Source organism: Acipenser ruthenus, chromosome 3 (genome assembly GCF_902713425.1).
Source record: "Acipenser ruthenus chromosome 3, fAciRut3.2 maternal haplotype, whole genome shotgun sequence".
In the NCBI taxonomy this organism is placed as follows: domain Eukaryota; kingdom Metazoa; phylum Chordata; class Actinopteri; order Acipenseriformes; family Acipenseridae; genus Acipenser; species Acipenser ruthenus.
In genome coordinates, this window is record NC_081191.1 from 103,101,463 (window position 1) to 103,117,329 (window position 15,867).

The 15,867-nt window shown below is 39.0% G+C and overlaps 1 protein-coding gene across 4 annotated transcripts in view; it reads right to left on the reverse strand.

The window, feature by feature from the left end:
- Positions 1-5,028: 5,028 nt before the first annotated feature.
- The window catches only part of LOC117435222 (RNA-binding Raly-like protein), a 172,045-nt gene continuing 161,206 nt past the window's right edge, over positions 5,029-15,867 (reverse strand). For all 4 annotated transcript variants that reach the window (XM_059020315.1, XM_059020309.1, XM_059020299.1 and 1 more), the window contains 3 exons: positions 15,235-15,404; positions 14,572-14,624; positions 5,029-8,126 (listed from right to left, as the gene is read on the reverse strand). In XM_059020315.1, the coding sequence (XP_058876298.1) occupies positions 14,583-14,624; positions 15,235-15,404 (212 nt within the window). In that variant the 3' untranslated portion in view covers positions 5,029-8,126; positions 14,572-14,582. The remainder of the gene's footprint in view (positions 8,127-14,571; positions 14,625-15,234; positions 15,405-15,867) is intronic.

The window sequence follows — 15,867 nt, forward strand, 5'->3', positions numbered from 1 at the left end:
GCTGACACCCTGGGATCCTTCAAGAAGCTGCTTGATGAGATTCTGGGATCAATAAGCTACTAACAACCAAACGAGCAAGATGGGCTGAATGGCCTTCTCTAGTTTGTAAACTTTGTTATGTTCTTAATGTGAACACATCTTATTAGTGGGATGTCATTAATCAGAATGTTTTCTTTAAAAACACCTGGGGATTAGTTTTCCTGTTGCATCATTTCAAATCCTGGTGTCTTGTGTGCCCACCCTAAGTCTCCTATTGTGTTTTATCGATGTATTCTCATTTGTTTTTGCTGTTTTCAGATCAAAATGTTTTGCAAGTGGCAAATAACACCAACTAAGACCAACCTCCCAACATAAATCTTACACAGACAACATCTAAACTGATAGCAACGTCACAACCACGGGAAGACACATTTGTATCCCAATGGGGAACATTTTTTATAACTTACATTTAGGTGTTAAAAGCAGGTTGGACAGTATTCAATAAAATACAAGTGAGATTACTCGGTTAATACAGTGATTAGAATGCGTGTACAGTGAACATACTGAGTTAATACAGAGATTAAAATGTGTGCAAAATTAAATCATAGAATGCTGTCGTTACTTAATAAAAAAAACGGGCTGGGCTTTGCTACCCGAGAACTGTGCTACCCCTTACTTCAACTCAGAAGACAGAAAACCTTTTTAAAAAGTTGTATTTGACACTGTACAGTAGTGTTATAATTAATTGTACCCCGTCACATTACGGTATTGACTGCTGGTGCTTTACATATATGGTGTTCTTTTACTTGTAGCAAGAAGTTGTTTGATTGCATTTTCCACTCGGAATAAAGGGATAGATTCCCAAAGCTATTCACTCTGAATCGTTATTAACATTACTTCCAAGTTCCTAAATGAAATGGCAGAGGTGTTTATTTGTGCTTTGTAAAGAGCTTTGGAAATATAACCTAAAGTTTTTGTTTTTCTTTTTTAAAACAAGATTCCACAGGAAAACATGGAGTGCTTTCAGTATATAACTACAAAATCCAACTCAGCACTACAGCACTTGTATTTTCCAGGTTTTGAACTAGATGTTTATATCTGTGGACACCACTTAAATAAGATTCCTAAAGCACCGACTCGGTTGTTTTATGTTCACATTTATTTGGATTGATGGATACCTGTCGAAATAAGTTAATTTCAAGACATAGATCAGAATACTTTGAGCCTCTGCCTACATCCTTGTTTCAGAGTCAGTTTACCATTTCTACCCGTGCTGTCGAGAAAGAGCCATTGTGATTACCCTTGGGTATTCTGTAAAATCCATCTGTCTCAGACTATAAGGTTGACGTGGAAGCAGCAGGTATCTACTAGACTAGTTGTTTCATTAACATGTCTATTTTTAACTGGTTTTATACAGAACACATTTTCACTCAGTCCTCCAGGAGCCTACTGTATATCTCTATTGACGTGGGTTTGAAAGGTAAAAGTGATCTAATAGCAAAGGCTTTATATGCCATTGTTATTCTGCCGACGCACCTGGCCTGGAGAGTAACGTCATTCAGTACCTGTGCACATCACAATATCAGAAGGGCACGTAGAGGATTAAGAACATTTTTTAAACCTACTCTATTTGAAGGGATCGTTCATACCATCAACATTTTCTGAATATTGAATTTTGTACCCGATGAATATACTATTTTGAGTATGTTGCTGTTTTACCAGGATTACTACTGTATTTAATGCCCTTTTTCAGCTATGAAGGCTACTTCTAAAACAACCTCGCTTTTTGAAGTCTTTTCAGAATTGACCACTGGGGGCACTAGGGCTATGCAACTGTAATTAATTCCCCTTGTAACAGAAATGGCAGCGCTCAATACAAAAACACGGCTACAGAGGGCAGAAATTACAATCATTATTTGTCATACCAAAAATTCAGCATGTAGGAGTCTTTTTAAAGCAGCAATAAATTAATAAGTCCCCATTGGAAGAAATTCACATTATCAACATATAAACATGTGACAAAAATGCATTGTAATGATATTGTATTTTAATCAGCGTACACATAATAAAAATAAAATATATAGAAAATTGATACAGGTCCAACTCTGACATTTATTAAAAATCTTGACACTGGAGTGTGAGTTTGAGAGAGCTCATCCAAGACTATGTGAGGTGTCCCAGAGATGTTATCTGTTAGTCAGCTAGTCACAAGTTGGCAATCTTTCATTGTGTACATTGTAATTGTAAATACAGGACTTTTCATAGGTGATTTGGTATACAAAAATGCATGGATTTATGTTGCTAAGTCTCAATTTCTATTACTACTAGCCAATAGTCATGCGCAAAGTTTATTTAGTTAAATAGTTTACACCAATCTAAATTCTGTCTGACAGATATTGCCCAACGTATGCAACTAGGAACGTATTAAATTCTGATTGTTGCCACAGCTCTGCTCCACAAACAATAGGGTGAACATTTTCAATGCTTGATATGTAGGAGGCTTAATTGTATTTTTTTTTTTGTTTTGGTCCCTTTTCACCGAACTACCCTTTTATAATGAAAGATCATTGTCTTTCTCTTTGTGTTACACCCTACTTCAAAATGTGAAGATTGCTTCACAAAATATACGTTTTTTATATACTGTATATACAATTTAAAAGTTTAAAATAACCACATATTTTTAAGTTTAACTGCTGTTAGTCGTAATCGCTCTCAAATGTAATTATTTACTGTATTTATTTTCTCTCATTTGAATTTGCTTACTATTGATTGTATTGTATTTTGTATTGTGATATTTTGTAATGTGATAAAGTAAATAATAATAATAATAATAATAATAATAATAATAATAATAATAATAATAATAATAATTATTAAATCCACATGAATTAACAGGGCTGAATTAAAAAAAATACTTACGATATTCAGGTGTTATTCCTGTGGTATTCAGCTGGAAAATCCATTTTGAATTTGCGAACATTATTTGAAAGTGTTACGTTTTTAGCCTTTTATGTGTTCATTTTTATTTCAATAATAATAATAATAATAGTAATCATAAATTATTTTGTTTTACTGTAAGAACTGAAGTTCAAGTAAACAAACAATTCATCTGTGTTTTTTTCAATGAAAGTGGTACTTACAGGAGAGGCAGAAAACTGGAGACTGGAAAGAGAATGGTGGGGAGAGGGGGTATTAGGAAGATTTTAGGTAAATTAATTATCTTGTTAAAGCTCTACTTCATTATACGCAAGGCTGGAATTACATCGTTGCATTGTTAACTTTTAGTTTCCTGATCTCAATAGGATTGTTTGCCTTTTATTTATTTATATATTTATTTTATTTACCCCTCCTGTTTTTCTCCTCTGTTTAGAATTGCAGTAAGTACAGCAGCTCAGGAGAACAAAACGCTGCTCCTCTGATCCAATCAGCTCTTTATACAAAGAACATGACGAATGAATATTGTGGGGCTGCCATGTAGCTGTCTGTTCATGATCACGGGGCACCTGAGCTGCTGTTTGAATGTGAGGCAAAGCAGTGAATTATCCCTCCACTACCGACAAGAGAGATATACTTCCTTATCTCCCGTAACCCCGTTGGAAGTCTTGTGTTAATAAATGCTTATCGCACAACTTCAAAACAAAGAATGCAAGGGCTAATGAAACTCCAGCGAAAGAGCACAGAGCTGCATCACTGTAATTCTCCACAATTGCCACAATTGTTATGAATTTCTATGAATAATCCCAAAGCAGGTTAAACTATCGATACATGTTTTATACATATACATTATAAGTGCAATATGTAGATTCTTACAGTAGCCATGTCTTTGTTCTTATTGGAAACTTGTAATTTAAGTTGCAAATCATCGTGTTAGGACTGTAGTTCATGATCTCATGAGTGCAATCTTCAAGTTGTTCTCCACCATACTAATGATTTCTCACCTTATAGTTTAGGAACACAGCAAAGCTTGAGAACATTACATTTTTATACGCTTTGCATGGCATAATCTGTATTATAAATAAAATAGAAATACAATACAACTATAAGTCACAGCCTAAGAGTCTTGCAGCCCATATCAACAGTTAATTAACTATGAGTGTTAACACAAGTGATACAATGCTGCTTAAATAGCATAAAGCCTCAAACACACAGAACGTAACTGTGTTCATTAACCTTGTGATATGCACAGCGCCCCCTGTGGGTTTTATATTTTGCATCATTGTGTTCCCCATGGCTCTTTTTTTATTTTTTTTACCAGCACCAACATCTAGCCCTCAGCATGTATGGATATACATGCCCCAAGACAAACAACTTTATTCCAGCCTTGTAGTACCATCAGGGGCCAGAGTACTTAAGAAATCTGGTCTTGGCTCTCGTTAAATAGACTGATACAAAAACGGAAACAAAAAAAACAGTATTACAGAGATACTGATTAGATATTTCTGCAGTTTTAAGAAAATATATTGGCATAAATAAGGAATTTTACAATTTTTTGTTTAAAAAATCCTGCCCAGAACTGATGAATGGAAATGACACTGAACAACACATTGATTGAAACCTCTGAACAGTGAAACAAATGGGGTTCTTTAATATTTACAAAAACAACGCTTTAGTTGGCACTAAGCACTACACCAGAGGTGGCCAAAGTAGGCCCTTCCACTCCTGGTCATTGTTCCAACCCTATTCTAAATTGTTTAATTGGACTAATTATTATTTCATTTGTTAAACCTGGAGTGGGCCACGGTTGGCCACCCATGCATTACAGTATGTGTTATTTGAATTCATTGGATAGACTTTTCTGCATATCATATGCAGTATTAGAAAGGTTTGAAATGCCACTAGGAATCCAGGTGTGGGCTGTGTGGCAGGTTTCACAGACCCTGATTAGCAATCATTTTATTACCTTACATAAGCAACATTAGGTAGTCCAAGATTACTGCTACCGAAACTATCCATTAACATTTTCCAAACATTATCCTTACATCAGGAATGTACTTCAGATTTAATTTAAACAGACAGATACTAAATACAAAACAATATAGAGACATTAGGTCATCAGATAAAACATTTATTTACATACATGTAAAAATTATGTTACATCATTAAAAATAAATTATACGACAGACTTGCAGAACATCAAAACAGATAAGGATGGGAATTAGCTGTTCACTACTGTATGCTGTCTGACTGTCACAGGTTAATCATAAAGTAAGCCACTTTTGCGTGTTAAAGTAGCTAATGTATTGATCATGTGAAGGCTCAACTTGCAAGATACAATAAAGACAAAATAAGAAGTGAAATCCCATAGGTGGCCATAGGGGGCGCCAAAGTGTTCATGTCAGGATGGAACAGTCCCCCGTTTTGACAACGGAAGACTGGAATGTAAAGAATGCCACATCATTTTGGCAACATCCCTTGAACTACACTCTCCCATTGATGATTCCTGTTGTCTCTGCTGCAGCATGCTATGAATTTCTGCTACCTCTTCCACTGGTGGACTGAAACTTCCACATTAGACATTCTTCCCATCCTGGTCATGGCACGTGCTGCTGTGTTGGTGGCACCAGCTATGGGGTTTCACTTCCTGAAAGTCCTACGATCACATGATTCAATATTAGCAATGACATGTGAAAGTATCCTGCTTATCTGAAATGATTGTAGCTAACAAAATAGTCCCATGCTTATCCATTCATTATATACTCAGATACAGTTATGAAAGAAATCGGCAAACACCTTTTAATGTCACGTTTTAACATAAGAACACCTGAGACCCATACAGTGAATAGAAGTGCAGGTTTATTAAGTTTTTTTGTAGCTCCAACCACTTTAATAAATCAGCCGGTACATTAGGAGGAGTTATGTGTGTTTCAGACTTTGACAAAACACAATTTTTTTTTTCCTTTTTTTTGTTTAGTTTATTTTACATATACACAGAACAAGAGGCTAACAAATAAAATATTTAGAAACCAAAGTAAGCGGTCGCCTCCTAATACCCCACGATTTTAAAGCGTGATAGTTCATGCAATGAAAGGCAACAGATATTGAAAGCTCAGGTTATATCCAGTGACACTGTGTTGATTTAAATATGCTCTGTTACTGAGGTAGATCTGAAAATTGTGTATTTCCTACCTGCTGTTTGTATTTTTCTAACAGGCTCTTTTACTGCTCTACACTAAAAAAAACATTGTAATTTCCCAACCCTGTACACACGCTTAAAAAGTTAATCAATCATTACTTCTAACTGAGCCTTAAAATGTGTGAATAAACAAACAAGAAATTTGGGGTATCTCTCTTTTTTTCTTAGAATCCTTTTGTGTTGAATTATTCACTAGTACTGGTGAGATAGAAGTGGGGTGCCCAGCCTTCCTGCTGCTGACACACAGCAAACAAGCAGCAAACAAGCAGTTATCTGACTGCACTTGACCTGAAACTAAATGTGTTATTAAAGGTTTTGACATAAGGATTAAGTTTATTAGAATAGCTTTTTAGTGGCACAAAGTAATTGAAAGGTTTCTTTTAATTCCTTATATACATGTTATTGTAGCACTGTATTGTTATAGCCTGTTAGTAATAAGTGTCTCATTTTATAAAACAACCCTTGCATTATTATTTGTTTACCACAGATCCTTAAACATGTTACCAGTTATATTTCAGTATGTGAACTTATGCTATTGGATTGTTACTATACTACAAGGATATGTCTGGCTAATAACCGTTGCTAAAATTAATACACAAATTATGAAACATAATGACAACTATCTTGTTAAGCTTCAGCTACTTGCTCCATACACTAATTTCAAACCCTCAATAATACAATCTGAGTAAAACTACAAATTCTTATTGGGTTGACATATGAAACAACCCACATTGCCCAGGTCTCCAAAGGAAAAATTGTCTGAATCATTCTTTTTGTTAGAAAACTAATTCAGGTTCTCTAAACTTTTTTAGGGGTAGCAAATCAATAAAGCACATCACAAACAAGAAGGAAAAATCAAACTAGAGTGCAATTTAATATTTAATGTATAATGTCTGTGAGTATTACACCAAATCTGTCTCTCAACATAACAGTGAAAGACCACTTTTTGCACAAGTATATGGTGTTTTACAAAAGAAAAATGTCCTGAACTTTCTGGGGCCCCCCTGATCAACCTTTGAGAACCCCTGTTTGAGATCCACAGAGACCTGAATTAACATTTTGACAACAAGACCTATTTGTGCAAGTTTCACTTTTTGATTCAATATACATTACAGCACTTTCTATTAAAATATTGTATATATTCATGTCTATGCCAGGGAATCGGCTGGTGCTTTTTGTTGACAGTGTTCCATGGTTTATATTGGATAGTACTCTTGATAACATGTAACACATTGCACCCAATACACTAGCAACACAAATTCTACTGAATGCAGCATTAAACTGCTTTGTGAATCTGTTGTGTGTTACTCAACAAAAGCAGAAGCCACACAATCATCAACCTGAAATAAAGATCAACAACAAAACATGCCGGTCATAAAAATAGCTTTACAATTATTATACATTTCTATAAAATACTGTTAGGATTTCTACATAAATCATCATGTCCTTTCATTGGACTTTTACCAGCCCAAGTGTTTTACAAATGTACTATTACATAACAACCTCTTAAAACATCACAGGATGGGCAATAGAAGAATAAAAACCAAGGATTGATAGATGTGGTATTATCTTCCAACTGCATTTTTAATTATCTCTGCTAATGTATTGTTATATTTCTTGTGTACAGTATTATCCAGAAACAACTAAGAAAACCAATTATAGTTTTCTACTGACTACTATACGGAAAATGCAGACAAACATTTTGGTGTCCAGTAATCCAGGACAAAGAAACAGTAGTGGCTATACCAGATGCAGATCATATCCAAGTGACTGTATTAATGATAATCACAAATTCTGAATTTCATTATTCACATTTAATCTGCTATTTCAAGAATTTCTTTTTAGGTGGATGTTATTTGTGCGAAAGAATGACCACATCTTTCAGAATACTGGTATTGGATTTACAGCGTCCGTCCTCATTTCTTGCGTAGGAAGTTGGGTCCCTTTCGTCGTGCACATTGTCATTGTTTCTGCAGCCGATTCTGGGCTGTTTGGCATCTTCTGCTTGTTTTACCTGAACAGGAACAAAGAAAAGTTAACTCCACACAATCTACAGTCCATCTCCTTTTTTTTAATAGGATTTGAACATGTTATCATCTTTGGTTCAGTTTTATTGGAGGGACACCTTTTTACAGGGTGGATAAATGTCACACTGTATTTCCTGAACTGCAAATGGGAGTTGACATAGCTGTTTAATCTTTGGTGGTGATGCCTCCTGGATCCTTATCTGTTCAATTGTAATTAAATAATGCATTGCCTATTACATACAAAAATTACATTTTTCACATGTTAGAAAAGATTGTAAGAGACGCTATAGTTTATAATCTGTTGTAATACAATCAATTTGTGTTTTACTCCATACAGTAGGGGGAAATTAAATCTCTTCGGCTAATAGAGTTTTGAAACTACATTACTTCGACATTTTGGATATAAATAGGGTCCAAAAATGAAAGTGTTTTTATTCTTTACACACCGTTGCTGTACATTTGATTCTTAACAAATAAATTGAAAAAGAAGAATTGACGTGACCGATCATTGCAAAGGTCACATTGACTGCACATAACAAAATATGAAACACGTTTAGTTTCTCACTGACAGCCTACCATGCTTTCACTATGCTGTATTACACTTTACTATACTTTTACTACGATAAACCTTTATAAGGGCTACTACATTCTCTATATGTAAATAGCACAAATCTCAAGTTGTATTTACAGTGCCTCTCTATTTAGCACCTTGAAAAGAAATCAGTATTTGGTACAGTAGTTCACCTGCCATTAAATTCACTGTCGCCATAAGGAAGGTATCGCATACTAAATATTAAAAAAACACACTGCTACTTTTTGAGATTTCTTTTAGCTCACACACCTGAAAGGTAAGGTACAATAAGCAAGCTTTTAAAACATTTTCACTCATTTGCACAACTAAAGTTGTGGTGGGCGCAGCTTTACAAAAACGAAATCTTGTGCGACATCCATGATCGACCCAGGGAATCAAAAAATACACACATCAAGTGTACTGAGTATCAAGTCACATGACCCTAATACATTATGGTGGCCATCTTAGGTCACAGGTCAAAGTTAAGGATGTTGTTAGATTTTAAACATACTTTATGAATATGCGACTAAAAATAAGCACAGGTTTTAAGTGCAGCTAAAACCAAGCTACTGTAATGTAAACCCACTTACCAAGTTTCGAAAATACATGCCTATGTATTATTATTCTGCTTACCTCTCTATTTTACTAGATCACGTTTTACAAGAGGTAAGCATTATATAAGGGCCGCACGTTATACAAGGAGTGAGCGTTATACAAGGATCGAGCATTCTACAAGGAGCGAGCGTTCTACAAGGAGCGAGCGTTCTACAAGGAGCAAGTGTTCTACAAGGAGCGAGCGTTCTACAAGGAGCGAGCGTTCTACAAGGAGCAAGTGTTCTACAAGGAGCGAGCGTTCTACATGGAGCGAGCGTTATACAAGGAGTGAGCGTTCTACATGGAGCGAGTGTTCTACAAGGAGCGAGCGTTATACAAGGAGTGAGCGTTCTACATGGAGCGAGTGTTCTACAAGGAGCGAGCGTTCTACAAGGAGCGAGCGTTCTACAAGGAGCGAGCGTTCTACAAGGAGCGAGCGTTCTACATGGAGCGAGCGTTATACAAGGAGTGAGCGTTCTACAAGGAGCTAGCGTTCTACAAGGAGCGAGCGTTCTACAAGGAGCGAGCGTTCTACAAGGAGCGAGCGTTCTACATGGAGCGAGCGTTATACAAGGAGCGAGCGTTCTACAAGGAGCTAGCGTTCTACAAGAAGCGAGCGTTCTACAAGGAGCGAGCGTTCTACAAGGAGCTAGCGTTCTACAAGGAGCTAGCGTTCTACAAGGAGCTAGCGTTCTACAAGGAGCTAGCGTTCTACAAGGAGCGAGCGTTATACAAGGATCGAGCGTTCTACAAGGAGCGAGTGTTCTACAAGGAGCGAGCGTTCTACAAGGAGCGAGCGTTCTACAAGGAGCGAGTGTTCTACAAGGAGCGAGCGTTCTACATGGAGCGAGCGTTATACAAGGAGTGAGCGTTCTACAAGGAGCTAGCGTTCTACAAGGAGCTAGCGTTCTACAAGGAGCGAGCGTTATACAAGGATCGAGCGTTCTACAAGGAGCGAGTGTTCTACAAGGAGCTAGCGTTCTACAAGGAGCGAGCGTTCTACAAGGAGCGAGCGTTATACAAGGAGTGAGCGTTCTACAAGGAGCTAGCGTTCTACAAGAAGCGAGCGTTCTACAAGGAGCGAGCGTTCTACAAGGAGCGAGCGTTCTACAAGGAGCGAGCGTTCTACAAGGAGCTAGCGTTCTACAAGGAGCGAGCGTTCTACAAGGAGCGAGCGTTCTACAAGGAGCGAGCGTTCTACATGGAGCGAGCGTTATACAAGGAGTGAGCGTTCTACAAGGAGCTAGCGTTCTACAAGAAGCGAGCGTTCTACAAGGAGCGAGCGTTCTACAAGGAGCTAGCGTTCTACAAGGAGCTAGCGTTCTACAAGGAGCTAGCGTTCTACAAGGAGCTAGCGTTCTACAAGGAGCGAGCGTTCTACAAGGAGCGAGTGTTCTACAAGGAGCGAGCGTTCTACATGGAGCGAGCGTTATACAAGGAGTGAGCGTTCTACAAGGAGCTAGCGTTCTACAAGAAGCGAGCGTTCTACAAGGAGCGAGCGTTCTACAAGGAGCTAGCGTTCTACAAGGAGCTAGCGTTCTACAAGGAGCGAGCGTTATACAAGGATCGAGCGTTCTACAAGGAGCGAGTGTTCTACAAGGAGCGAGCGTTCTACAAGGAGCGAGCGTTCTACAAGGAGCGAGTGTTCTACAAGGAGCGAGCGTTCTACATGGAGCGAGCGTTATACAAGGAGTGAGCGTTCTACAAGGAGCTAGCGTTCTACAAGAAGCGAGCGTTCTACAAGGAGCGAGCGTTCTACAAGGAGCGAGCGTTCTACAAGGAGCGAGTGTTCTACAAGGAGCGAGCGTTCTACATGGAGCGAGCGTTATACAAGGAGTGAGCGTTCTACAAGGAGCTAGCGTTCTACAAGAAGCGAGCGTTCTACAAGGAGCTAGCGTTCTACAAGGAGCTAGCGTTCTACAAGGAGCTAGCGTTCTACAAGGAGCGAGCGTTATACAAGGATCGAGCGTTCTACAAGGAGCGAGTGTTCTACAAGGAGCGAGCGTTCTACAAGGAGCGAGCGTTCTACAAGGAGCGAGTGTTCTACAAGGAGCGAGCGTTCTACATGGAGCGAGCGTTATACAAGGAGTGAGCGTTCTACAAGGAGCTAGCGTTCTACAAGGAGCTAGCGTTCTACAAGGAGCGAGCGTTATACAAGGATCGAGCGTTCTACAAGGAGCGAGTGTTCTACAAGGAGCTAGCGTTCTACAAGGAGCGAGCGTTCTACAAGGAGCGAGCGTTATACAAGGAGTGAGCGTTCTACAAGGAGCTAGCGTTCTACAAGAAGCGAGCGTTCTACAAGGAGCGAGCGTTCTACAAGGAGCGAGCGTTCTACAAGGAGCGAGCGTTCTACAAGGAGCTAGCGTTCTACAAGGAGCGAGCGTTCTACAAGGAGCGAGCGTTCTACAAGGAGCGAGCGTTCTACATGGAGCGAGCGTTATACAAGGAGTGAGCGTTCTACAAGGAGCTAGCGTTCTACAAGAAGCGAGCGTTCTACAAGGAGCGAGCGTTCTACAAGGAGCTAGCGTTCTACAAGGAGCTAGCGTTCTACAAGGAGCTAGCGTTCTACAAGGAGCTAGCGTTCTACAAGGAGCGAGCGTTCTACAAGGAGCGAGTGTTCTACAAGGAGCGAGCGTTCTACATGGAGCGAGCGTTATACAAGGAGTGAGCGTTCTACAAGGAGCTAGCGTTCTACAAGAAGCGAGCGTTCTACAAGGAGCGAGCGTTCTACAAGGAGCTAGCGTTCTACAAGGAGCTAGCGTTCTACAAGGAGCGAGCGTTATACAAGGATCGAGCGTTCTACAAGGAGCGAGTGTTCTACAAGGAGCGAGCGTTCTACAAGGAGCGAGCGTTCTACAAGGAGCGAGTGTTCTACAAGGAGCGAGCGTTCTACATGGAGCGAGCGTTATACAAGGAGTGAGCGTTCTACAAGGAGCTAGCGTTCTACAAGAAGCGAGCGTTCTACAAGGAGCGAGCGTTCTACAAGGAGCTAGCGTTCTACAAGGAGCTAGCGTTCTACAAGGAGCTAGCGTTCTACAAGGAGCTAGCGTTCTACAAGGAGCGAGCGTTATACAAGGATCGAGCGTTATACAAGGATCGAGCGTTCTACAAGGAGCGAGCGTTCTACAAGGAGCGAGCGTTCTACAAGGAGCGAGCGTTCTACAAGGAGCGAGCGTTATACAAGGAGTGAGCGTTAGACAAGGGGTGTGTGTTATACAAGGAGCAAGCTTTATACAGAGCAAGCTTTATACAGAGCAAGCGTTATACATCAAGGTTTTAAAAAATGTGAAGGTTTTAAAACCTGGTGCCTGCTTTGAAAACAATACATTGCATCTCAGTAAATACACAGATGTTCTTACTAAGTAGGCTCCAGTTAGAACAGGTTTCAGAATGGTAGGTGCGTAGTTGTTTTAATCTGACTTGATGGGACCTTTAAAGATTCCCTAGGAGTGGTGGCTGTACTCTGCTTAAGAAAAGACAAGCAACTCATTTTAAAATGGATGGCCAAGGTGATGGCAGTACAAACAGAAACAAAATCATTTTATACCCTGAAACTAATTACATCTTTACATGGCTGCATTTGATTGCTTTTGAACTAGGAGGCTATTAAAGCTTTCATGCTACTATGTACACCGCTTTCAGAATTTGTACCTGTTGCATTTTTTGCACTCTGGTAGACAGGTTATAAATCATTTGCTTTACAAGAATGAAGCATCTCCATGAACACAACACAGGGGCAGCTTGGAATAGAAGAACAGGGAGAGCTAAAACATACAGGTAGTGGACAAAAAAAAAATGGAAACACCAAGTATATTGAAAGCAAGGGCTTCCACACAGGTGTGGCTCATGCGTTAATTAAGCAAATAACATCCCAGCATGCTTAGGGTCATGTATAAAAATGCTGGACAGGCCTGGTTGCCTATAATTAGGGCTAGCATGGCTGCAAGAGGAGACCTCAGTGACTTTGATAGAGGGACGATTGTTGGGGCGCGTTTGGCAGGAGATTCAGTGACCAAGACAGCTCAACTTGCTGATGTTTCACGAGCAACGGTTTCTAATGTGATGTCGGCATGGAACTCCGAGGGAAAGACATCATCAGCAAAGGGCAACAGTGGGCGAAAGCGCATACTCCAGGATCGTGATATCCGTGCATTCAATTGAAGTGCAAGGCAAAACAGACGAGCAACTACAAATTAAGTGACTTTACATTGGTGTATATTTGTATATGTTTTTAGCTCTATCAAGTTGTGTAGCCAATCAATAATACAAAGATGATGGCTTTTGCCAGAGAGAAAATAACTCTTTTGAAATGGCCTTTCATAGGCCAAAATAAAAACATACTTGGTCAATTTGTCATGAAATACATGCTAAAAACATACTTGTAATCATCTAAGATGCCAAGCAACAGCAAAAGTCTGTTTGTGCTTGTGTAGATTGAACATCTTATAGGGAGCTGTACGATACAAGCTGTTCACTCGTCAAAGTCAGAGCGGCCTGAGTGGGTGAAAATAAGCACAACATTTTTTTTTTTTTTAAATAAACAGTATATATAATTGTGTAGATATCTGATACAAGCCCTCAGATAAAAAATATATTGTAATGTATCACCCTCTGGCTGAGGAGGCTCTCGAAAAACATTTCAACGGCGTAGCATATTTTTATTTACAATATTTACAAACAGTTAGCAGATGTTTTGTCACTAACAGTTTCCCAAAAAACCCACAAATAAACACACATGTATAAGGGTCCTAGACTCACTTAATAAACACAGTTAATAAACTGAATTCCCTACTTAACAGGTATAGGCTACTCCTGTTTACCCTGACAAGAAAAAGTCCTTGCTTTCATTAGTGGTGTTTGTTTGTTTTTGTTTTGTTTTGTTTTTTACCTTCATGTTTCAAACACACACACAAACCTTCTTCCATTAGAAGACTGAAGCCATTTTATGCCTTGCAGGTACAGCTGATTAATATTCAAAATCAAGGTGAGGAAGGCTAATTAATTCAACTTAAATCACCTGTTGCCTTACCCTCACTTGGAATAGCACCATATGGCTTCACTTGCCCTTACTAAAGGTGGAGCGCCTGTTCACTCTTCCCCAGGTCCTGGTGCCTCCATATAGAAAACATGCACTCCGTCACAATATATATTACAGATATTGCAGATGGCAACAACAGATGACAGATATTGCAGATGGATACATTGTTTTCACTGGAAACGTTTTAGTAATTGTACAGTAGACAGTTAATAGAGGAAAGACAACTTACCATACTTTGTATCAATTGCTGGTGTCTTCTATGTCTGATAAATGGTTCTCTATCTAAATAAACAAAACATATTTAGTAGACTACTCTTACTCTTCTACTGTTTATTAAAATACTGTTTAAAAATACATATTGGTGAGATTTTAAATTCTTCAATCTAGTGCGGCAAGTTTCCTACAGACTATTCATGTTATATCCCACGATGTTGCTGTGTGTGATTTTACTGCAAGTGTTATACAGAGAGATAATGTTCACAGTGTACATGTTTGTTTGTTTGTTTTATATAGAGATATTAAATGAATGTGTTTCCGGTTAAAGATCATACCACAATTAAATAAAATGTACAGATTTAATTTTTTTTATTAGCATTTTCAAAATATACTGTATTTATTAAAAATATATATATATATATTACAAAATATAATTAAACAAACTGCATATGATCCACATAAACTGGTCCCTTCTAGAATGTTTCGGAGATACACAGCCCATTCTATTATTGTTTTTGAACCAGTACAGAATGGGAGATGTTTTATATATATATGGAATTTCATGATAAAAAAAGCATGCTATCATTTCCTTTGTAATTTGTGTGTCCATAGTACACTGTACACTAGCTTCACGTAGGTGCATTTAGGAATGTTAATAATTCACATCACAACCTACCAGATCATTGCTGCCTTCTTCATCATAATCCTCCTCTATCCCATCAGTCATTTCATCCCTGTCAGCATCAGGACCTCCTTCACCTGGCTCCTCTGTAGAGTTGTCTGCATTCTCAGATATGGATTCTTCATGAAGAGACTCTGTGGTACCTTCATATTTTCTTTGAACATCTTTGAGAATAAGATGAAACACTAAACATAAGTGGATGAAGCAGTCCCAACTATTAGCATTATAAAAGAGCAAAACACTTTTTAAAAAAAAAATTTAGTCATTGCCAATCCAGTTTTTTTTAAAATTATTTTCTCCCCAATTTGAAATGCCCAATTATTTTTAGGCTCAGCTCACCGCTCCACCCCTGCGCTGACTCGGGAGGGGCGAAGATGAACACACGCTGTCCTCCGAAGCGTGTGCCGTCAGCCGCCCGCTTCTTTACACTCTGCAGACTCACCGTGCAGCCGCCTCAGAGCTACAGTGTCGGAGGACAACGCAGCTCTGGGCAGCTTACAGGCAAGCCCGCAGGCGCCCGGCCAGACTACAGGGGTCGCTGGTGCGCGGTGAGTCGAGGACACTCTGGCCAACCTAACCCTCCCTCCCCCCGGACGACGCTCGGCCAATTTTGCGCCGTCCCCTCGG